The 24,781-nt window shown below is 44.1% G+C and overlaps 1 protein-coding gene across 3 annotated transcripts in view; it reads left to right on the top strand.

Moving 5' to 3' along the window:
• pald1a (phosphatase domain containing paladin 1a) overlaps nt 1-24,781 on the top strand; it is a 53,051-nt gene that overhangs the window by 7,810 nt on the left and 20,460 nt on the right. The window contains exons 2-19 of one of the 3 annotated variants that reach the window (XM_034570630.1): nt 2,684-2,729; nt 8,261-8,458; nt 8,661-8,763; nt 10,077-10,256; nt 10,734-10,898; nt 10,997-11,157; nt 11,760-11,835; nt 12,913-13,067; nt 13,232-13,328; nt 13,501-13,605; nt 13,921-14,016; nt 14,112-14,246; nt 14,475-14,591; nt 14,956-15,135; nt 15,293-15,490; nt 16,001-16,141; nt 16,269-16,340; nt 18,877-19,017. In XM_034570630.1, coding sequence (XP_034426521.1) covers nt 8,274-8,458; nt 8,661-8,763; nt 10,077-10,256; nt 10,734-10,898; nt 10,997-11,157; nt 11,760-11,835; nt 12,913-13,067; nt 13,232-13,328; nt 13,501-13,605; nt 13,921-14,016; nt 14,112-14,246; nt 14,475-14,591; nt 14,956-15,135; nt 15,293-15,490; nt 16,001-16,141; nt 16,269-16,340; nt 18,877-19,017 — 2,307 coding nt within the window. In that variant the 5' untranslated portion in view covers nt 2,684-2,729; nt 8,261-8,273. Of the gene's footprint in view, nt 1-2,683; nt 2,730-6,124; nt 6,424-8,260; nt 8,459-8,660; nt 8,764-10,076; nt 10,257-10,733; nt 10,899-10,996; nt 11,158-11,759; nt 11,836-12,912; nt 13,068-13,231; nt 13,329-13,500; nt 13,606-13,920; nt 14,017-14,111; nt 14,247-14,474; nt 14,592-14,955; nt 15,136-15,292; nt 15,491-16,000; nt 16,142-16,268; nt 16,341-18,876; nt 19,018-24,781 lie in introns of those variants that run through there. The other 2 variants (XM_034570629.1, XM_034570628.1) reach the window with 2 other exon arrangements.

The following is a 24,781-nucleotide window of genomic DNA, read 5'->3' as shown; positions in this document are numbered from 1 at the left end:
TATATCCTTTTGTCATCATTCAGATGTGCTTCTAAATTGAATGTTATCAGTGCAAATTGACTTTTTCCTAGTTTGCCGTATAGTCTTCGATCAATATTCATGACCATGTACCATGACATGTTCGGTCTTGCCATGTCAAGTATAAAAAGTCTTATGGTGCAGTCAGACAAAGCACGTGATGCCCTTTGATGTATTGTAGTCCGGCCTTTTGTTTGATATATCCCGTCCAGCTGGGATCGTTCTCCTCTCCTTATATCACTTTACCTTCACCTCCATCCGGGGAGGGGGGGGTTGAGACAGAAACCGGCTCGTGACAACTGAGGGCGCAGATCAAACCGGGAACATCACAATTAATCAACACTGAGAGCATGAAACTCCTCGGTGAATGGACGCCCCGGATCATACGTGATTGAGCTGCTTATTCTCGGTTTAAGAGGGAGAGGTCGGAAACTTCACACCTCCCAGGCTCCACTTGAAATGTTGAGAAATCTTGGCATAGCTCTTGATTTATTATACACCATTTATACTCAGTAGGCACGTTGGTTGGTAATTGATACACTAGAAAGGGTTTAGAGTTGCTTTGGGCAAGTTTACCCCCTAAAACCCAGAAAATGAGAAATGCTTGATTTTAAACTTGTTTTGATTCAGAATCACAGCCTGTACAGTGACGTTGTGCCAAGTTGCCGCACAAACACCTGTTTTCAGTTGAAGAAGTTGTCCTTCATAATATAATGAACATCTGTGTTCCTCTAAATGGAAATCTCATGTGCACGCCTGAGTGCATTGGATCATTTTTACCACAAGGTGTCATATTTGATTGTGGGACTCAAGAGAATATGTCCCTGAGATGTTCCCTTTGGGTATTCTAGATTCATTGTAATTTCAGCTTCCCTGGAGGTTTAGTGTTTGTGAATACATCTTAAAGCCACTTATATCTTTGAGAAAGGGGGAAATACAGCCATGAAAAGATCCTATTGAATCTATAAAGTTATTTTTTATAAGTAGCAGCTCGATTTCCTCCCAGGTGAAATATTTTCCTTCATCATCCCTTCTTTTTTAATTACTGGTCCAAGGCATTCAGCAAATTGCCTTTTCGGAGTGAGACAGACCACAGGCCTGAGTTGGGATTTGGAAAAGACAGGTGATATTAGCCGTATGTTACTTCTTCCACTGTGGAAATCTAGCAAAGGGGATGTTTCTTTGAATCTGTCACACATCATGTTCTTTTCATCCTCCTACTCGGACCTGTGCTCTGTCTCAAATGGAATGAAATAAAGGATTTGCACCCGTCAGAATGATTAGATGTCCCATTTACATGATTATTTCTTCTCTAGATCCTGTATAATCAGCCCTGAGAAAATCTAAATCATGTTCATGATTTCTCACGCCCTTGATTGCTCGATTCACTTTCTGAGGTTTTGTGGTACATGGGAGGGTTCTGCTTCACGCTCGTGGCGTTGCAAGAACAAGAAGAGGCTTTGGCTTGCGTTGCTGCAGGAAGGAAGGAACAGGTGTGGCAGCAGTAGATTTTTACTTCCATATCTCAAAAACCACTAACCACTTTTCTAAATACGCCTAATTTGGGGCATTATCTTGTGAAAGACTGTTGATTGCACATAGCGTTGGAAGAAAATGTTCTCACAGGCAGCCGCGGTGAGGGTAGGTGGCTGCCATGGTAGATGATGTCAGGTTTGCAAAATTTGTGATTTGTGCGAGCTTGGGTCTGCAGAAGTATAATATTACTGGACGCTCTCCTCACTTTGTTCTCACCCCGAACAGCCCACAGGATGAAATAGGACACTGGGTGCATGATAAGTTGCTCTGACCTCACAGCACACAGCCCCTCTGCAGCTGAACCTCAGGCTTAAACCTGAGTATTTGCCCAGCTGTAAGCCTGTTTGCCTCCAACATGGCATGTGTTAACCGCTAATGAATGGAGTAATTAGAGCATCGTAGTGAATTAGGCTTACGTGATGTCATCTGTGTGCAGTTGTTAGCGATCGTCAGCCCCTTGGCAGGTCTACTTTACATCAGGGTTAGCGGCTGAGGGCTAACTCTAATAAGTTCAGTAAAGTGCAGGTTTAATTTGTGTTGTCAGGGACACTTGTTTCAAAGGTCTGCCATGTGTGGGAGGCGTTGTGTTGCCACGAGGATCTGATAGCGATTGGACAGTGAAGTGGAGGATGAGCAAGCCGCCGTGGGTCCGCCTCCACATCCTCTTTACTCATACACATGCACACTTACACATGCACACACAAACACGCAAACCTTAGCAGACACGAGCAGCCCTGCATTCAAAAAAGTTAAACAAAAAAAAAAAAAAAAAACCGAGGGAGCATGCTGTGACACATCTAAACCTCAGACAGAGAGCGGTGTCACCCCCCCCCCCCCACTCCCCTCCCACCCTTGCCTTCTCCCGCTGAGTGCCTGTCTGGGATCTGTCTTCACTGAAGGACGCGTTCATTGACTCGCGTTATTAGGACGCGTTATGATGCGAGACCGCCGCCTGCCGTAGTGCGATCAGCGCCCAGAGAGCGACAGATTACCTCACAGACCAGATGCCAGCGAGGATGTCCGACTGAGACCAGTGCCGCTGCCTTTCTGAAGAGCTGTCATTTTGGTTTATTTTTAACCCCCCTATTCTCTCTTCTTTTTTTTTTTCTTCCTCATTGCGTTCCCTCAGAGACTCAAGCACCTCTCGGATGGTGGACTGGACAGCTGAATGTCAGGTACAATTTTGATACTTCTATATTCTCTGTTTTATGACATGCCTCCCGCTGCAGGCTTGTGGTCGTTAGAAAGGTCATCAGCATGTCTCGGAAGGATCCAAAGGGAAATGGCACACGTTGCTGATGATTTTAATCTGAGACTTCAGACTGAAATGACTGAGCTGTGCAGCCTTTTTAAACTAGTTTATCTATTATGGGATATAAAGACACTTTTCATTTTGCTGAGAGTTCCTCATTTGGCTTAAATATTCTGTTACACCAGCCATGTTTGATAGTCTCGTAACTACATTCTTCTTGGCATGTGATGAAGTTTATCAGCTCTCATTCCTTTGTACCAAACAACCAGCTCCTGCTTGACAGGATCCCCGCGTCCCACGCCAACTCAGAAAAGGAAGCTGCTCACTCAGGGTTTGTTTTCACATATGCCAGCTTACAAATTTCAATCCGAGTATGCAGGCGAAAGGAAAACAGGTTAACAAATCAGTGTAAAATCTGCCGCAGCCGAGGTTTCTCTCTCCAAGGAATGAGAGCGTAGGGAAGTAAAAAAAAAAAAAAGAAATGCTGTCAGTCGTCTCCAGGGTGCTTCTGACAAAATAGTGTGGTCAGATGCTGGGGTTCAGAAAAATGAAAGCCACGTTACTGCAGCCTGGAAATCATAGGGGGATAAAATTGCCATCTTGAAACGAAATAAATTACAGGCAGCGTTTTAAAAATAGATTTGCGCACCATTTTTAGCAGCTCACTGTCAAACTGTGATGAAAGCAAGAATGTAGGAGGCTAAAAGTTATTCTTGTGATTTGTGTCATATTCACACTGTGGCATAGTTTGTGTTTGTCCCAGTAGATTTGAAAAAAATGTGGCGCTCTGTGAGTTGTTATTCATGTTGTGCACTTTAATCGGGACTATCTGTGTTCCAGGGCAGAACCTTTTCTGGGTAGTTTGATCAGATTTGGAAATTGCATCCTTGAACAATGCACCGCATGGCTTCCTTTTTCACCACAGTCTCTTGACTGAACGAGCTGTTGGGTGATTTGTTTTGGACAAAAACAAACATCGGAGCCGTACGTTTACACAAACTCACAATAAGGTTTTTTGGAACAGTTGAAGGAAAGCAAAGACAGATTTTACACAGAGGAAGCGCTGAGCTAATTTCCGCACAATGCCGATATTTAGCTCAGGAACTAGCAGTGTCCTGTGGAATCACGCCTGCATGCAACCCTGAACCTCATTGGTGAAATATGTGTACAGCTGCAGGGAGGAAGTTTCAGAGCGTATTACTAAGCATTTCCTGTCAAGGTGTGCGCACACTTCCTCTGCCTGGGGGGGTGTGTGACCGGGTGGCATTGAAGGGTTTTGCTGGTCTAGTATCCTGTGATGAGTGAGAAACTGTGGGTCATTGTGTCAAGACCGAAATAATCCGGATGCTTATTTGGATAAATAGTGTTTGAGAAATCCTGAGACGTCTGTGCAGCATTCTTGCTTGTTGTTGTCAGATTTCTAAAGCTATACACACAGTCATTTTATGTGGTTTTTCGCAGTCAGCAGGCTTTCAGGCTTAACATTGCAAGATTGAACGAGTGGCCTCTGTGGAGACCAAAGTGCCCCTGGATCCAGTTTTGCCAGGAAAGCAAGTTGCATTCATTTTGAGCTTTCTGGCTTGTTCGTGTTAAAAGATCCTCTCAGCGCTACAACATGATACCCACCTCTTGAACCCCTGCATCTCTTGTGAATGAAGAGCGCTCTGCATCCTTCCTCGGGGCCACCAACAGATGCATCCTGCAGCTGCATGCTTCTTCCTGTCTGCACTCGGGCCCTTTTGTCTGAAGACGTTCCTACTGCAAAGTTGGGACACCCGCTGAATTTAAATGGGGCGGCACTGAATGGAGCAAAGCTGGTAGGCTGGCAGGAGATTCCAGTTTCCATGGTTTTTTTTTGTCGAACTGTTCCATCCGTGGATTTAAATATTAGTGGCCACTGGTTAACTTTGACCAGCTGTTCACGGTGTCATAGACAAGATTTCAACACTGCTGTTTCATGTTGTCGCAAGTATGTCTTGTCGTTTTATTGGCCCCTCGTGCAGAGCGACACTACTCTGGGTTACGTGCGGGATAAACAGCCTCTCTAATGAGTTGTCATGATTGGCTCTCCAGGAGGATGTTTATGACTGAGGGCTATTTCTACTCAGGCCTCCGCCCCGGCTGCCCGCGCGCTAGACCAGGCCTGCCCAGGCTGAACGCCGCGTGGCTGACCAGCTGAGCGTGCATGTAGCAGGTACTTCTTGGTGTATGGCCTCACAGCTGATGTGACAGGCTATAGGGTAGACACAGTAGGGTTTCTGATGTATCCCTTTCAGTGAGAAAGCGGGACTATTTATGACCTCAGTAAAACTGAAGTTTCTGTCAGGAAGTGTCAGTTAGGCTCATTTAACCCTCAATCCTTTCATAGAAGAACTACTTTACATTGGATAAGACATATAACTTCTGGCGTGTGGACGAGTGGGAGAATCTGTCATCAGTGTTTTATAACCTTCAACTGAACCACATAGGAACATGCATATTATCATGCATGACTGTGGTGGTGGGTGAAGGGAACCTACTGATTAAATGTTCTTAAAGTGACAGGGAACAAAAATAGTTTGCTAGGAAGTCAAGGAGACACAGTACACATCTAATGTCTTTTTTTAAATATTGCGATCCTTTGTTTCAAAGGTGCAAATGAAAATTGCTGAACAATCGACAATCGATTACTTTCATTTGTGTGTTTGTGTTCCACTACAATGTTGAACGCATGTACAAAACAATTCATCCCGCATTTAGAGCCAAAGTCTGTGCAATAGCGATCAGCAGAGGAAGCCACAGTATCATGGTCCCACCGACACACACACTCGACCAATCAGGAAGTCTCAGCTGTCAATCATGCAGTTTCACCTTGTGATAAGAACTACCTAAAATGACAAAAAACACCTTTGACAAAAATGTATTTAATGTTAACTTTTTAGTTTGGTCCTTGTCCACATGCTTTGGCCTCACTTTTGGGCAGCAGCCGTTTCGCCCATTATTTGAAACGGTCTATCTTTTGAACTGGTACATTAATCGTTTCAACTAAATCAAAATTAATTTTAAGAGCACCCTCTGCTGGACCGCGAGGCAAACTTCTTTAAATGCTTTGATGCGCTTCTAGATTTCAATCAGGTCGTTACAGTTCCAATACTTAAGTTTGTCCCACATTCAAACAGCAGTTCAAATTTCACATAAAAAAAACAGTGACATCCTGACCGTACAGTATTAGAGTCGACTGTGTGGTCTTTGTGCACAGCCTGTCCTCGTGAAAGAGAGCTGAACTTTTGCCATCTGGCTGCCAGATGTACCACTGCTTCCCCTGGTCCCCTCAGTGGAGACTCGAGTCTGCCGCATGAATCGACTCCCCAACATCAGACAGGAGATAAGACGGGGGACATGGAGGACGTGGCCTGAGAGCTCTCGGAAGAAGTTTTTGCCCAACTGTGCCAAGCGGCCGAGCGCTTTGAGCTCCCACGAGGGGTGTTTCCCACTGAGCGGGGGTGGGCACGGGGATTCAGAAAGGGAAGATTTCTCTTTGGATTGGATGCCAAGTTCTCACACTCTTTCTGGACCATGGCGGACAACAAGCAGCACAGAAAAGGGTCTGCGAGCTCAGATCGCTCCTCATCGCACACGTAAGATGTCCGAGTTTGGTGGATTGTTGCTGGCGTGTAGGTTTTTGTTGTTTTCCTTGTGGTAGTCACTAAAATGATGGCAACGGAGATGCTTTTGGTATGTGGTGAGGACTCAAATAGATCTGGGCGGCTGGGGCACAGTATTCTTGAAAACTTAGTTTCCTTTTATGGAAGCTAAGTTTTATTACTGGGTAGAGACTGAACGTCTTTTTACTCTCGGGGCTTCTTTCTCTCCATTTATGTGATCATGTTTCAAGCTGTAAAAGCATGTTTTTTTAGAAAGCCTTTAAAATCTGCGTCAGAAGAGAGATTAACAAGAAACAGAATATCTTGTCGTCTGACCCTTGATAAGAGAATCAATACAAGGTTGACCTGCCCACTCAGCGCCAGGCGCAACAAAGACGAGAGTAGTGGTGACTCATCCGTCTCCTCTCCCTCTCTCCACCGAGCCTCTCCGCTCAATCACAGTCCGTTCTGTTCAAAGCTGCAGATCACACAGAGGTGCTGCGAGCTCAGACGTGTCGCTCTGCTGTGTCACATGAAGTAGATATTGATGTGGGATTGATTCTGTGCTCTTGGACAACGCTTTGCAGCTTCTGTGTGACAGTATGTGCAGCTGTGATTTTGTCTAGGGTGACATACTGTGCTTTATTTGGGAAGGGTGTATTTTGAAGTGATTGTGCCCTCAGGCGCTGTAGGTTCCTGATCAGCCGCATGTTGTGAGTGATGTCGAGGAGCAGTGTTGTTCCTGAGCTTGTCGGAAGACTGGTTTGTTTATCTGCAGAGCTCCCTGCGAGGCTCCTTGTTTATTCAAAGTGGAGGAGGGTTGCTCGAGACATGCGGCTGGCTCGCGTGGGGGTCTGAGTGCTCCGTATCAAGTTGTAGGATTTGAATATAAATACTGTCACACAATCTGACTCAAAAATATTCTTTTTGATATTTGTTTCCAGTACATTATAAAAATGTATCACATGGTTCTTTATTAGAGGTACAGAAAGCATTCATTTCCTTTGTTTTGAAAAATAAGAAATAATAACAGAGTACAGCTGAAGCTGATGGGAATGTCTTTGTTTTTGCAAGTAGTTGACCTTAAACCAAAGTGTTAAGCCACGTTTAGACATGAAATCTGGAAAATGTCTCCAAGATTTGTTTCGGAGAACGTAGCAGGAGATTGTCAGACATGTTCACAGCAACGGGGAAACCTCTGGAGCATCTAGGGGTGGTGTCTGGGTAGAGCGTTCAGGATGCAGGGCATGACGTGTAAATTCTGCTGCAGAATCCACATGTTTTTGTTTACATGTGACATTTGCGTTGTCACATGCAGCCCGTCTGGATCATTTCTGGAGATTATGCTGAGATCAGTGCATGTCTGAAAACAGCTTTTCACATGATACAAATGTTTACCTTACGATGGATTGACATAAAAGGTGAGAGGATTGAAACGTATCCTCTGGGGACCATGAATGTTTCCGGGAAGTCGACCCTGTAGTTTTTCAATAACAACCAAGGAAACCAAGGAATAGTCAGAGTCGATCATTATGCTTCACCGTTTAGATTCAGTTAAGTCTATTCAAAATGTAATTTCATGCAATTCATCCAATCGCCGCTGAGATACTTCAGTTGTATCCAAAAGTCTGACAATGCTAACACACAAAAATATAAATATCAGTGACTACTACAGATATTTTTTTAATCCAGTCAGGAAGTGGGGTTCAATTTGTTGTGTTGTCCCTCCTCAAATATTCTGTATGTTTTGCCGCCTTGTGCCGGCCTTTATGCATGTGTGTGTGAGTGTGTTTGCTTCCTGTTTCTGAGTCCGCCGCGATGTCATTCGCAGCTGCTTGTGGAGCATGGGTACAACTGCCAGTGCCGCACCGCAGCCAGTGTCCGCAGCGTCGCCACTGGAGAGTGTCCACGGCAACGGGATGGCCGACAGCAGGCAGTCTCTTAACATGAGCCCCTTTCAGACAGTCAACATCCACAACAACAAGGCCAAGTCCATTATCACCAACAAAGTCGCACCTGTCGTCATCACGTAAGTCCCTCCCCGAATCCGCGTTCTCACAATTGGGTGTTAATCTTCTTTGATCACTGCGGTGACATCCCCCCCAGCCTCCGCTCCGAATGTTTGCCCCTGTTATCATCTCATTTGTCAATCCAGGCCGGGCAAATAGTGGCTGATAATTGAATTGACCTCTTTTCACCTCCCAGACCTGCTGTGCTGTTCTCTTTTACAGGTATAATTGCAGACAGGAATTCCAGATTCACGATGAAATCCTCAAGACCAACTACAAACTCGGGCGGATATCAGACACCATGCCCGAGCACTACCTGGTGCAGGTAGGAACAACCCTCCAAGAAAAGCACTGTCGTGAAAAGAAGTGGAAGCATCTCACCTGTCTTTATATCGGCCCCTTTTCACATTCCCGTGTCAAAATTGCAGGAACGGTGCAGGAACATTGTCATGCGTTGTTTTATGATGTGGCGCAGCCGCTGAAACGGGACTCGTTGTCACCCTCCTATCGGGGCTTTGAAGTGCTCTGCCACCTCGTCTGCTGTGGCTGGTCCGGCAGGCAGTGTTAACACACAGCTTCTGTTTACATGTATGGACGGGGCCGTTGTTTCACCTCCAGTCAGGCTGCATTCACACCACACCTTTTTAGTTTGAAAACACATCGCTGTTGCTATGTTTACGCCTGCAGTCTACGCTTAAAAGCACCTGAAACAGAGAAGTTTGGAAGTGCTGCGGTTTAGTTTGAAAACACCAGAGCTGTGTTTTAATCTGGATGGGCAAAACTGGAATGTCACTACTTACCTGCTGTGAGTCCAAAACATGTTAAACAATCCCTTTACGTAACAGTTCCACCTAGTCGTTGATCCAAGAAGCGAAATCACTCGTCTTACTTGTCACTATTCTGTTTCTCCTTCATATTTTCTGTAACCAAGCAACCAATTGCAGAGTAGACAATCTTTTTCCTGATCATGTGAATTGTGTTTTCAAGTGTGGGAGCATGGACAAGGTTATTAATGATCAAGAGCTAAAACGCTTGCATGGATGTAGCCTAAGTTTATGTCCACATAAAGGCAGATGAATTTGAAGACACATCTCTTCCCTTCTGTTTTGAAAGTGAATCTGCTTATCGAGACGGAACTTAAGAAGTGTTGTTTTTTTTACCAACATGGGGCCAGTTGTTGGATTTATACCCTTGTTATTAATGCTAACCCCTTAATAAGCACAATCAAGCCGTTACTACTACAATAGAAATTGTCTAAATCTGCTCTAGTGACACAGAATTCAACAGGTCCTGGGCAGATGGAGGTGACAGAGCAGAGATTAAATCTGTTGAGTCAACAGAGTAACCAGACTGTATCAGCGTTGTTGTTTGTCGACAGAAAGAGGACAAAGAAGAGATTTAGACTTTTTGTATTTGAGTGCGGGGAAATAAAAGAAAACAATAATTAAAGAAATGATTTAAATTCAGCTAAAAAACTTAAATCAACATGTGAAAATAAATTCATTTCACACCCACCTTAGTGTCGAGATATTTGCTCTAGAGAGTTTACAAATGCTAATGAATGCTCGAGGGGAATTTAGAGGATTCGTTGCGACAGGGTCATGCTCTGAAAATGAATTTAGGGTCTTTGCCTTCCAGGGGGAGTACTTCATGGTCCAGGACGTGTACAGCAAGGCAGACGTCCTGAACACCACGGGCAGCTATGGGGCGCCCAACTTCCGCCAAGTCAAGGGATCCTACCCTCTGTACGGGATGGGTCAGCCGAGCCTGAACGGCTTCAAACAGGTCCTCCAGAGGCTCCAGGTGCAAGGACACGAGGTCACTATGATTTTCTTTTTATGCACATAAGTAACCCAGAATGTCAGACAGCTACACTAAAGCTGACATGAATGGTTGTTAGGTTAACTGGTAGATTGTGTGTGTTTCCCGTGTCTGAGTCGCTCTGCCTCGGCTCTCTCTAGCCGTGTTGTCAGTAAATATTTGAGGAGTCAAGTGCTCAGCGGAGGCTGCGGCTGAATTGTAGAACTGAGCAAACAGAAAGTTGTGGTCATGTGTGCCAGTGGAAAAATAATCTCTCGTCTTTGCTTACAGCAGCGAGAAACTGACCGTAATTGAAATGAAATTGACAAAATTATACGTCAGGCCTCTTGAAAACCTCTTACTCATGTGCTGCATGTCATATGACAAAAGATTGTTTCCAGTCGCTCTTGGAAGCGTTGTGGTCGGACGAAGGCAGCAAGCGTTAGCTCTTAAACCTATCATTTGATGCCTATCTCGCTGTGCTTTTGCAAACAGGAGGTTATATTCTTCTGTGTACGAGAGGAGCCGGTGGTTTTCCTGCACAAGGATGACGACTTTGTGCCGTACACCCCCAGGAGGAAGGAAAACCTACATGAGAACCTACACGGCCTGAAAAAGGAGGTGCTGGTGGAGAGCCTGGAGCTCACCGTCAGGAAGGAGGTGACGAAGGCGCACTCACTCGCCATCTGCACGTGTTTTTGTTTGGTACCACACAAATGAATGTAGCCGTATTTAAACACTTCCCACTTCCTCCGCAGCTCCACGACTTCGCCAAGCTCAACGAAAACATCTTCTACGTCTACAATGACATAGAGTTCTTCAAAGACGAGCCCCAGAAGATCTCCATCACGTGTGAGGAGGACATCCATGTGACAGAGGAGGTCTACAAGAGGCCCATGTTCACCATGCCGGCCTACAGGTTGTTTGCATTGCTCCTTTATTACCTCCTCACCTCTCACGTCAGCTCAGACAGAATCATGGCTGAATGCAGCAGAATATGCAGGGCAGGTTATAAATAGTGTCGGTTGCCCTGTTTTTTTTTTTTTGTGCAGTGAGGGGTGTGTAAAAACTAAAGCTGGCAGCATCCTGTTTGCAATCAGATCAGCAGTGGACTTTATTGAGACGTCTCAGGCTGCTCGCAATGTTTCCAGAGCAGGAGGAGTAATTATTCCCTGAGGAGACTGAAGCCTCATCACTGACACTTTTGAAGTTTTACAGCAGAAGCGAAAGCAGCCAGATGTTTTATTATAGTATGAAAAGTGTAGGTGGTGGGTATTTTAAAGGAGCATATATCACGTCATGTCATGATTCGTCTCTTTCCCATCATCCCTTGTGTGTCGCTGGAAGAGGTTACTATCGGCGACTTAGAGAAATTAGTAAACAAAGCATGAGGGGGCTCAGCTGTCCGGACTTATTTTAAGTCAAATGTTTACGTGCAGTGTGTCTTGACCTACATTTAGGACGATATTGACACAACACAGACGCAGGCTCAACCCTCGGTGACAATCTGTTGTCTTGCAGGTACTACAGATTACCGTTACCGATGGAGGGAGCGCCGCTGGAAGAAGACTTCGACGCATTTGTTAACATTCTCAGGGTAAGCTCGTGTAAAAATGTCAATCACCGTGCAGGTCCGCCGATTAAATGAACCTTTTTTGGTCGTGCTGTTCTTGATGTGTCGTTAAAAGTTATTAATGGCTGGAATATGGCCGGGGGTGCATCTGGACTTTCTCACCGAGGCAGAGAGAAGCTAACCCTAACCCTTCTTTTAATGCATTTAGCCTTGATTCCGCCCTGCCTGTGCTAACAATCTGATAAGTGTGATAGCTATTTGAAATAAAAATGGCAGAGAACCTGCAGCTTGTGCTCAACTTCACGTCCGCTCTTTGGTCATCCCCTCAGTCTGGTTTCCGTCCTTCATTCACACAGGATGTTCTTTTCCCTGTGTTTTGCCCTTTTTTGGAGTGACTTGCAGCAGCCGGTCCAGTTCCCTGTGGTTGGAAAGAAGCTCTCGTTTCCCTTTTTTTAGAACAGTGTTTGGATCAGAGCTTTTGCTAAGGCCTGTGAGACCCTTTCTCTCACTCTTACAATATTTCTCACATATGACATTTTCCTCCTTATTGAAAGATCCCTCACTTCCCAATTCTCTTATACTTGCTTTAAAGATCTCATTTCTCATCTCATATTTCCAAAATTATAAACCCTATGACTCACTAAAACTGATCTCTGTCATGCAAGTAAAGCCCCTTGTCCAATAAGTTAAATATCCCACTAACAGCCGCTAACATCTGGCTTTTGTCTGCAATTGGATACAATCGGCATTCACGCCCGGGTCAGATTACTCTGCAGTAGTAGTAGGTTTTAATAGACTCTGATCGGCAGTGATGGAAACAAAACACCCGGGTGAACGTGCTAGTTTGGCAAGACAGCGAGGTGAGAGAGCGCCTCAGTTTATAGAGCGTTAGTGACGAGTAACATGATGCACCGGGGGTAAAAAACTGAAAGTCAAACTCCTCTACTGGCAATGGAAAAGGAGTCAATCACCTTTTTTGCAGGTTTGGCAGCGTTAAATAAAACTGTGTATACCTGCCAAGTTTGGTGTAAATGTTTTCTCATTTACTTACTGCTGAGCACGACTGACGCTCTCTCCTCCACATGCGCTCCTGTTTTCCAGGAGAGTCCCAGCTTGTCCCTGGGCCACGATGCGTCCCGGCCGCTGCCGTCGCTGCTCTTCAGCTGCCAGGTGGGCGTCGGCCGCACCAACCTTGCCATGATCCTGGGCACCCTGGTCATGAATCGCCTGAGGGGGGATTCACAACCGCCGTCTCAGTAAGAACTCTGCATCTAACACATCTGGAAAACAGGGAGAATGACCTCATCACAAATTTAATAATAGTGGTGGAGCTTTGAAACTGGTTTCTTTGTGCATTCATGTTCTTTTCTCCTGGATGTCGGGTAAGATTGGAGTTGACCATGTTTGGTTTGTTTTGCAGGGTTGAGAAGGCGGCAGCTTCAGAGCCTAAACCTCTTTTCCAGGTCATCCAGTCTCTGATCAACAAGCTGCCGAATGGAAAGCAGGTCATGGAAGAGGTAAAGCAGATTACTTGTTTAAGACAAATATGTTATTATTATTATTTGCAAGATTATTCAAGTATTTTACTACATACCTTTTTATTAAATAAATCAAGTTCTTACAAGTTCAAATTAGATTTACATTTCATTCAGACTTCACAAATTATAATGTCTTGTTTTCATCTGACAGGTTGACCAGGCTATCGCCCTGTGTTCAGAAATGCACAACATAAAAGAAGCAATACATGAGAACAAGAGTAAGCTGGAAGGGATCGGAGAAGATTATCAAATACAGGTTAGTGTGATGATGATGAAGATGCCGCTGCTGGCTTGTGATTTCCAAAGTCGTCTTCTGCTCAGTTAATGCTCTGCTAAATAAAGTAAGAGTGAGACTAAGATATTAAGACGAAGTATAATGATGTGTAAAAAGTCCCTTTCAAAGTGGGCTCTCAATCTGAGGCAGCACTTAAGTACCAGAGTTTATTTTTTGACTGAGCATTCTCAATGGGATCTTAAATGCAGATTTAGTTGAGCTGCTTCACTGGAGAAATAAAGAAAAACCCTGGGTTGTTACTGTGGGCAGACAGTGAAACTTTTATTTGTTTCTTAGGGAAGCAGCACCAAAGATTACTTTCTCAACCGCACCATGCAGAGCTTGGAGCGCTACTTCTACTTGATTGTGTTTAACGCGTACCTTCACGAACAGGTGACGTGTGGATTTCTTTACTGATGCAAATTAATATTCGCCGGAGATTGGAAGACATGAAATAAACGTTTTATTTGTGCTGTTGCATTTTGCAGTATCCTCTTGCCTTTGTGTCCAACTTCAGCCAGTGGATGTGCTGCCATGCGTGGCTGTACAGACTGCTGGCCCGCATGGACCTGTCGGAGCTGTCGGCACCGGCTGAGCTGGTCACCAGGGGAGCCCGCGTCCTGGTGAGGAAGAATGATTCTGTAAATTACATCTGTGTCTGTAATTTGAAACCAAAACCATGTCATGCAGGATACGGAATTAATTTATGTAAACAAATGCTTACCGATAAAGCTTGCTACACAATGTGCCTGTGTTCTCTAAGATCAGTCATCATCTTCTCACACATTCACGTAATCCTCTAAACCTTCAGTGTCTCATATATATTATGTGTGTGATATGCGTGTGCACAGGTTGCTGATGAGTACTTGGCTCCTGACGTGCTCAGCACAGTGAAGGAGATGAAGGCGGTCAACTTCAGACGAGTGCCCAAGATGCCTGTTTATGGAGTCGCTCAGCCGACATCAGAGGTGCAGCAGATTCCCTAAGACTTTCATCGCATTAATACCAAATACAAAATGTTCCCTTAATCATATGAAACCCAAACATAAACTTGAAAGATTAAAAGGGAGACTTCCATATAGAGAGGTTGCATTTCTTATTAGTACTAAGAAAGAGAACAAATGTGAAATAAAATAAGTAAAAGAAAGAATTTGCACATATCAAACATCACAGAAAATTGAATCTCTAATTTTGTAATCACCACCAGAATGCTTCCATCCCTGCTTGCATTAATATTTGTGACAGTACAAAAACACTTGCACGCCAACTTCTGGGCTGCCTGTGCAGGACTTCCACCTCCCCGTCGTCTTATCGTAAACTTGCTGTGCTCAGGCCACCGGAGCAGTTTTGGCCCATCTGTCGGATGAGAAGAGGAAGCACAGCCACGTGCTGTGGGTGAACCTGCAGGAGGAGCTGGTGTTGGAAGGAAACGGTCAGACTTTCACACCCAGGGAGCCCTCGTGCCTGGACCAGCACATTCCTATCCCATCATCTGACCCACAGCTAATAGAGGTAGAGTGGAAATAATTCTCTTTAGATGTTTTCAGGTCGCTTACAATCAGATTAATGATAGAGAGTGCTTGGGAAAGTCACTCGTTTTTTCACACTAGATTTGCCCTAGCTTCAAACAGCTGACGTGAGAGTGCTCTTGTCCCCTCCTGGCCCGTAGAAACTGGAGACGTCTCTGAAGGAGGCGGTCCTGCGAGCTCAGAAGTGGCTGGAGGTGACGCTGGAGCAGGACAAACAGATGAAGATGTTTAAAAGCTGCATGACGGTCCAGGAGATCTTCAACCAGCACAAGAGCTCCCACCAGGGCCTCGTCTACAAACGCATCCCTCTGCCGGAGTGCAGCGCGCCCAGGGAGGAGGTAATGACCTGAGCGGGAGCATTAACACGCTTATACTCACAAACATACAAGCACGATGTGCCGAAGTAGCGTCTCAGTTCCCTGGTACCCGAGTGTAAGAGAGACATTAAATAAACCTTGTGCTCCCTCTTGTGGTTAAGACTGTTACTGTCATTCTCATAAACAAATCTAATATTTAAAAACACTTTTTCTCAACCACCCCAGTTGTATTTTGTATGCTTTGTTATTATCATTCATTAATATTGCAGATTTATATTGGAATCTTTCACTGAATCAGTGGTAAAAAATATAAAATTAGAGTGGATGCAGTAAAATCAATCTAATGTTATATTTTGACTTTATGCAGCATGCATTAAGAAGAATATGATTAAACTCGACATTGACATGTTATATCATCGGTTGATTTCCTTATGATACACATACATGTAGGTCAAATTAAGACGTGTTGTTGTGCAGTCTGTGTGTTTTGTTTTTGTGTGTGATTTCCAATGCGTGTGTTCTTGTTCTCAGGATTTCGATCAGCTGCTGGATGCCATGAAGAGTTCCTTGGCCGAAGACTCCCGCTCAGCCTTCGTTTTTAACTGCTCCAACGGCAAAGGCAGGACCACAACCGCCATGGTCATCTCTGTTCTGACCCTCTGGCATTTTAATGTAAGATGCTTCCTTCTGCATGTTCATTAAAGCTCCCGTCATTGTATTTTGACACAGTTTGACCTGAAATCTCAATGAGGCTTTTATCATCCAAAATAACATTCAAACTTGTGTCTTTCTCTTGCAGGGTTTCCCAGAGTTTGCAGAAGACGAGATTGTTTCTGTTCCGGATGCCAAGTACACGAAAGGGGAATTTGAGGTATGTATCCTTGAAGCAATCGAACCTTGACCCTCTCCAGCTTGTAAAGATATAATATCAATTTACCCTGACTTTTTCACTCTCCATTTTAAATGGAACAAGCACAAGTCTTTCGTTAAACCCAAATTCAGAAGAAATGCAATTTACCACAACTGGTGCTGCTCACTGCAAAGTTAAACCAAGTGTTAAGAGCTCCAATCAAAAGTCAGTTAATCAAACACTCTGCATATGAATCTGCAATTATTTAAATTTTGCAATCATTGTAGTTTGTATTAGTAATTTTTAAGCATAAAATACACTTGATGCTGAACATCTTTTGGTTTTGAATAGATGGTCAGAAAAACAAGACATTTGAAGACTGTTGGATATTAGACTTAAAATTATACATTAATTGATTATCAAAACTATGATTAGTCACTTCTGTCTGTCTGCCTGTAGTTTTCACCTGTTGACTCCTCTTCTGTTGAGTATTTATTGCCTGTACGAGAAGTCACTTGACAACCGAAACAGCTCCCATTTTATATTCCAACCCTTATATAAGAACGTCACCAAGTGCCACTTATTTCTGCATGTGTTCCACTGTAAAGTGTTTTCTGTCTGCAATGTGTGTGCGGTCTCCTGCATTCAGATTTCTGCGACAATGCACACAATACGACTGTGTGCTAAAGGATTATGTGTAGTCCTGGTTAGCTTCCTAACCTCTAACTCTGCACCTGTGATCGAAAGCGTGGACAAAACCAAACCAAAGCTTTTCTCCTCTGCTCTGAAAAGCAGCTGTGAATTTACGCCACTGGGTGTTTTTCATTTTCTTGATTCAGAATAGTGACATTGAATCAGTGGTTGGAACCTGCTGGCTGTGTCCTCCGCACTGTAAACACGGACAGACAGAAAGAGGCACACAATGCCACATGCCACTCACAGCGGCGCAGCCACCGCAGTTTCTGGGATACAAAGAGCGGTCGCCACGGAAACCTTGTGCAGTTCTCTCGAGGAAATGTTATGTTGCTGTTCCCGTTGCCTTATCTGCGAGAAAAAGGTGCCACAGCCTCCCTCTGTGCCACTGTGTTGTTACATAATCCTCCCTCCCAGTGTGACACAGACGTAGGGAGCATCTTCTGTTAAACTGCACCTATATAAAGCTCCTACAGGAAATGTATAGATAGAGCATATGGGCATGACATGCACAAACCCATAAATTACGTTATCTTTTTGTATGTTTTTGTAAAAAATCTGTAAAGGGCCTAGGTCATCTCTGTAAATTTGGTGTAAACAAACCATTTAAAGAAAGAAAGCATGAAATACTTATAATGTAGCGTACATTTAATTGCTTTGTAAAGTTCGTCCCAGTATTAAAACGCATGTCAAAAAGTACCTGAAGAGATCTGACAGGCAGCGATCTTCTTGTCCATACAGAACCATAATCAAAATGTTTCACAGAGATGGATGTCTGACGTTGGCCTGATCGTTTTAATCAGCTCTCGTCGGAATACGGCTTCATTCTGATGGTACAGCAGCAGACGTGGTGTGATTGGTAGATGCCGCTGTAGCTTTATCTTCACAGCACATTCCAAACACAAAGAGAATTCAAATTTCTTTACATAATCCGATAAAACAACAATTCTAGGCAGGAAAGTTGGATATCTTTACACGCAAACTCAACTGCAAGTCATATTGTATAGAAAGATTGTGGATTATTCCCTGAAAGGCTCAAGGTCTTGTCTTCAAGATCAGAAATAAACTGCAACTGCATCAGCAAATATCTGTACTTTTTAGTCCACTACATTTTCCCCATGCATTGCGTTACATGTACACATTGTTTTTAAATTTAGATTTGATCAATAACGAGCGGTGAATTGGTTCATTGATCCAATCAGAGCGGGCAGTTGATTTTAGACCCTGATATTAATATGATATCAGATAATCTGCAGCATTCCTTATTGGTATGAATGTGTCTGCATTATTCTTGTCTTAAACAGAATATATAGTAGGCACAATTAATGATGTAGTAGACTAATGCATTAGGGGAGTAGGCTACATTATTCAACTTTGCAAGTACTTTTTCTTTTAATACTTTGAGTATACTTGAATAGATTTATGTCTATTTTTTTGTACTTTTACCGAGGTGAAATGTTCTAGTTCTTCCTCCATCCCTGCTGTATTGTGAGAAGTGGGCAAACCTCCATCTGCTGAAGGGGGGATTGTGTGATAGAAAGAGCAGAACAGCTGCTAAATTAACATTGTGTTGAGACTTCTTTTTGTCAATCATTTTCAAAGAAATGAAGAAGGAACAGAGGAGAAGAGAGAAAAAGAGGCTTCAGCACTTTTATGTCCTCTCTGAATCCAATGCCAGTCATTTGCAAAAGTTTGTACATGTGAGGAAAGTATAATGTGGCTGCACCTGCCTCTCCATCTGCTCAATTATAATAGGATTCATCCATCTAAGAGGCGGATTTCTTCGCGCTTGTTGAAATTCCGCAGTCTTGTCACAACTTTGCAAACATTGCTTGAAACTTTTGGCCTTTTCCCTGCCGTCCAGGTCGTGATGCAGCTGGTTCGCCTGCTCCCCGACGGTCACAGGATGAAGAGGGAGGTGGACACGGCCCTGGACTCCATCAGCGAGACCATGACCCCAATGCACTACCATCTGCGAGAGATCATCATCTGCACATACAGACAGGTATGTCTCTGCGTCCCTGTGCTCTTCATCACCCAGTCTCTAGCATAGAGGGAAACAAAATGGAAAACCAAAAAGGAAGGATGTACGGTAGTTGCAGGCAGAGTTTGAGGGGCTGCTGAAGAATAAAATTTACTTATAAATGAGAAACTCACAGTCCAGAAGAATATTCTGAATTTGTTTTGAATAAATATTGCAAATTAAGGAGAAACGAAGCGAGAAATTCTGACGTCCTCTCTGAATTATTTATTGTCTCGCGGTTGAATCAAACATCAAATCATAAAAGCCACAAACAAACGCTGCTTTCTTATGAATCTTTCGACTTCACGCTGGGACCAAAACAGTGCATTATCATGGACTCAGGTGCAGTTCCTCACGGACCCCATAGATGGCGTCATAAACTTTTGTCAATGTCTTCTCCCAGCCACAGCGGACCCTGAATGAGCGGGGGCCCTTTGCTGTGTAGGCAGGAGCTGCAGAGTGTGGAAAAACGCTTGTGGTGCAACATACGTTATCTCTAGAACTCAATGAAATTCCTTTGGGTTTAAATGGAAAAGAGCGAAAGGGGAAAAAAGGGGGGGGGGCAGAAAAAAAGCTGTGAGTACTGGTGGGATTTCATGGCTCTGTTAAAGTTGTATTATTTTGTGCTTGTTCGTGGTCCAAGTATTAAGTAACATTTCATATCAGTGGCAGCTGTTTTGTTTGTTACATTGATCGAGCGTTTCAGTGATGAGCTGAGTTTCCCTTCATTAAATGAGACGAGGTATTTTTGAAAAAAGGGATGAAAAGCAGCTACACCTTCATCTTTTGAAAGCTGTTCCTGGTAGTCAGACCTAAAGAGAACAAAAGAAGTTGGTGGTGGCGTTTCCGTCTCTGGACAAGGTCTCTCCTGATGCCGTGGCCTCTGCTGGACCACGGCTCTGTTTTAGCCATTTGTAATGCAGACTGTAATCATTGTGCCTCTGTGCACCGTCAGCCGTTCTCAGCGTGCTGGAGGCACCCGGTCCTGTCTCCACCGTATCAATGGGCCTCATTGTCCCAGGAACTCTGTCTTTCCCCTATACGCTCCCTCCGTCTGTCACTTTCTGGTGCCAGGCGCGGGGAAAAGACTCGCCACCAGATCCCCGTTCACGTCGCTTTTAATGTAATTTGATTTCCAGTTTTATACATATACCTTTTATTTTACACACATTCATGTTTAAATATTGTGAGGGGAAGTGAGGTGAAACCGACCTCAACCCGTCCCGGAGTTGAAGAAGATGGTTTTAGTTCCAAGTTTGTTCCTTTCAGCTCCGCCAAGGAGGTTACGTCTTCATCTGCGTTTGTTTGTTGGTTTGTCTGTTATTTAGCAGCATTACACAAAGACTACTGGAGGGATTTCCACACAGCTTGGTGGAAGGATGTGTTTGGGGGTCAGGGAAGAACCCATTACCTCTCCTTGCTGATTATTAACATTCTTAAACATTACAAGATATTGTGTTTTGGGACATTTTCCCTTACTTCCCAGGGAATAATTAATGGATCTAAAATCTGATATATTTAGGTAATAATAATATAGTAATATTTCGGTAAAATTAGGTTATTTTGTGTACAATTTGGTGCAGCTTAATTGAAAATAAGTAGACTGTTGAACAGTTGAGCTGAAACACGGAAAGAGGGATAGAAAGTTATCCGCATGGTTGAAGGATGCATGGTTTTAAATATTTTAAAAGCAAAAATTGCAGTTAACATGTTTGACCTCAAGGGTAGACGGTGTATGTTGGTGACTCTACAAGTCACTTTAAGCTGCTGAGATCTGTGATTGCAGCGACAAAAGATGTTTGATACACATTTTAAACTAATTCCCAAGTTAAGAAAAGATTCCATGAAAAATCACATTATTACTCAAACTTTCTGTCTTACACATCCAATCCTATTTTTTTTCTATTCAATTTTGGCGTCTTGTCAATCTTCACAGCCAAACTTCGCCCACGAGTAAATCTTGCCCAAAGTCTTCATCAGCCTACATTTCTTTTGGCAAAACTGATGTTATCAATGCCACAGTGTACTTTGTGATCATACAGCGTTGTCATAACCAAATCGTTGGGGCCAAAATCTCCAAAGAACAGGACCCGGATTGTAATAAACCACAATGATCTGTTAACCCAGCCATAGCAGACCTCAGGTTGGTACTGAGATTCCCTCTCAGCCTTTCCCCCCCCCCTGCCTGAACCAGCAGACCAGGTGATAAACAGTGCCAGATGTTGCTGGAGCCCAGCAGGCAGCAGCGGACGAGAGGTGGGAGAAAAGTGGGGTGAGAAGAGGGAGGAAAAACTTCACCCCCACTCTCTCTCTCTCTCTCTCTCTCTCTCTCTCTCTCTCTCTCTCTCTCTCTCTCTCTTGCTCCCTCTCCCTTCTCGTAGCCATCCCCCCCTCTTCCACAGTGCCCTCCTCCTCTTTGACAGTGGTTGGAAAATGTGTCTTTGATAGAGAAAAAAAAAATATTTACTCTGGGACCCTAACCGTCCGCCAGCTCTCAGAGGGGCCTGGGAAGGGAGGGAGGTGGGGTTTTTGAAGGGGTGCAGGGGAGGGGGCTCTTCTTCTTCTTCTTCTTGAAGGGCCTGTAAATCCCTGCTGCCGACCAGGCGTGACCCCACGTTGCAGATGCATCTTCCGACATCGGGGCCAGCGTGGTAGAAAGTCTTCTTCCTCGCCACATCCTCCTCTGCACATAGCTGCGGGGGCCTTTCTTTCCATCCGTGTGAGGTAGAAAGTCGACCCAGGCAGTCTGTGCACACCGGCGCTTACTTTGATAGTGTCCTTTGTGTGTTTACATGCTTGATTTAGCGTAACACATGCTGAATTTATTGGAAAAATTTCAAGATGTGGACATGAGCAGGGAATCTGATAATGCAAGATACCAAGTCGCGTTTCATTTCCGTCTCCTAACGCTCTGATTGTTTCCCTTTTTATCATCCACCTACATCACTCTCATTTCTATTCATTATATCCAATATCCACTTACATGTCTTTGCCTGTGCACTATGTCACTTTGCCTGAGCCTGCCGAGTGTTAACTTCCAGACCACCAGGCCGAGGATTGCACAGCCTCGTTTGATTTATCCTGTGCAGGTTGCTTACCCAGAGACGTCTCGCCGCGCGGACAGATAATGTGACTTTTGAAGATCACTGGCTTCCATCCAGTCCATCAGGACGTGGGTTAAAGCAAAGAGAGCAGAGGTGAAGAAATCAAATCTCCTCCCGTTGGGCAGGAGCTAGTGGGATTTATTTATTTTTTTGTCCTTCTTTTAATTGATGCTTTTCTTCACCCAGGCGGCGAGAGAACTGAAATGCATGCGGCGAGAGTGAACCATCACGCTGTGTTTGTGCGTGTGTGTGTCCAAAGAAAGGCCCTCATGGTTTGGACGGGGCAATGGAAAAACATTTTTAGAAAGGGGAGAATGCTGTGAGCAGGTTTTCTTGAGGAAAAGGTAGTAGAGGTCTATAGGGAAGAAGAAGAAGAAGAAGAAGGGGGGTGGAACTAAGTTTGCTGAGGTTGAGGGGACCACAGCAGCACTGGCTGCCCAATTATTCCTTAACCGAGAAAGAAGAACAAGCAAAATGAAAGACAGTAAGTGAGTGAGGGAGGAGACGGACAGCGAGGTGGGTGAAAGTTTCGGCAAGTGTAACGAACCACTTTGGAACTATCGTATATTTCAGCTTAGCTTTTTAATCTCCATTATTTCCAACGCTCATTTGGCTTAAAGGTCTTTGTGTTAAGTTTTCATCTCAATTAGGACGACCACTTGACATAAGTGGGCCAATTACAAGGTGGAGTCGGTCACAGCCAAAGGAAACATTGGCAGGAGAAGAGAGAGAGAGAGCCCACCTGAACCAGAGACTGGTCCCTCTTCTTTTTCCCTGGAGTGTGCGTGGACTCCTGAAGAGAGGCTCTTATTTAGAACCAGGAGTGCGGTGTGGGGGCGGGAGGCGGCGGGGGAGGGAAGTGGAAGAGCCAGAGGTTGTTGTTTTTATTCATAATTTCCACACGCCGATGCCAATGGCCGTGTTTGCTGTGGCCGTCTGTCTGCAAAATTACTTATTTTGACTGGATCCTATCTGAGCAGGTGCAGGTGAGCAGGTGAGACCAGAGAGTTGTGTGTGGGTGTGTGGGGGTGTGGGGGGGCAGCACAGATAAATAAAGCATCCCTGGGGACTTTACAGAGGAGGTTAGTGAGCCAGCAGACCTACATGCACACGCAGCTGCTTCGAGTCAGTCGCTATTCAGGAGCTCATTTATTTTAAGGGAGTTTCCACAGCTGTAAACTTCAAATGATCCTCAGATACATGTAGTGGGAGTTTAAAGTGCCCACACTGATGAGTAATGTGACATTATCCATGAGAATTATTTATGCTAGCCGTGTATATTCCTCATTAATGATTTTATGCGCCTTGTATAGAGTCAATAAAGAGAAGGGTTAGTTGTAGCCTTGCAGCAGATACCGCAGACAAGACCCTAGACATCAACACGAGGTCAACGGTATTTAGATTTTATAGTGTAACCATCCAAGGTAGACACACCACAAGCGACAAGATTGTGAAACGCTCCAGTAGAAGCCCCTGTGTTGTAAGAAACACCTGTTTGACTGGGAGAAATACTACACTACCCACAATCCTCAGGTGTAATAGCGACGTCTCTGATTGGCGGAGCTCACTGTTACCGTGGAAATGTTGACTACACCTGCGAAAAATCACATCGGCTATGATCAGATCGTTTAGCCTTACTACACCTTACTGGTTTATGTATGTAGTTCCTTAATAATTATTTAGACAGTCGTGTAAAATGTCCTTTTCCATTTTTTAAATGTTATTGTTTAGCCGATCGGCCTGGTTCCGGTCTGAAAACTCTTTTTATAAGGATTATTTGAAACGTCAGTGGAGAAAATGAATGGGAAATTTACTTGTGGAACCAGAGCCGTTCTAAAAGCAGGCGGTCACTGTTACAGTCTATAGAGCTCATTGTAAAACAAATCATTAAATCAAATACAATGCTACTGTTTATACATGACAAGTAAGTTATTGCACATTTTTTAGAGGTATGTAAACTGGTGGTGAAAAGTTTTGTGACAAAATGCTTGTGACTTTTAAATGATCTCTTTGCTGGTTTCCTGCTCTCTGACCGTGAGCCAAACAAACCCCTAGATTATGATTTGTGGTGTTTATTTAAAGCCATATGTACCACGGGGGGGGGGGGGGGGGGGGGGCAGAGGAGCTGTACACTGCCACAAGTAAAATCAATAATTAGCACGTCAGGGACTACAATCAGGGAAATCACCGGAATACTCCACATACTCAAACCCCCTGAATTGCAGATGTTCAAAGTTTAGTTACTTGTACTTTGTACTTTAAAGCACCACTTAGCTGCACTGCTACTTACATCCAGAACCAGCGTGTTGTCCAGCGGCAGAGTGAGTGATTGGAATTTGGAAAAAACCTCAGAACCCAATCAGACCTGCTTGTTTCTGACCTTTCATTTTTGTGATTTGAAACTCAGATCTAGCATAACACCCAGACTTGTCACTTCTGATTCAATCCAAGGAGTTTGCTGACCCAGATCATTTTCCAGGCATTTCTCTTTTTTGAATTTTGGGCTGACTAAAAGGATTTCTGTTTTATCCTCATTAAGCTTTAGGAAATTATTGCTCATCCATGTAATTATTGCTGAAAGACATTCAGTGATGGAGCGCAGAGCATTATCAAAATTTGGCTCAGCGGCAATGTAAAGTTGT

The sequence above is a fragment of the Hippoglossus hippoglossus genome, chromosome 19, assembly GCF_009819705.1.
Source record: "Hippoglossus hippoglossus isolate fHipHip1 chromosome 19, fHipHip1.pri, whole genome shotgun sequence".
Lineage (NCBI taxonomy): Eukaryota > Metazoa > Chordata > Actinopteri > Pleuronectiformes > Pleuronectidae > Hippoglossus > Hippoglossus hippoglossus.
Note: the sequence above shows the minus strand (reverse complement) of the source record. Positions and strands in the feature narration are given on the sequence as shown.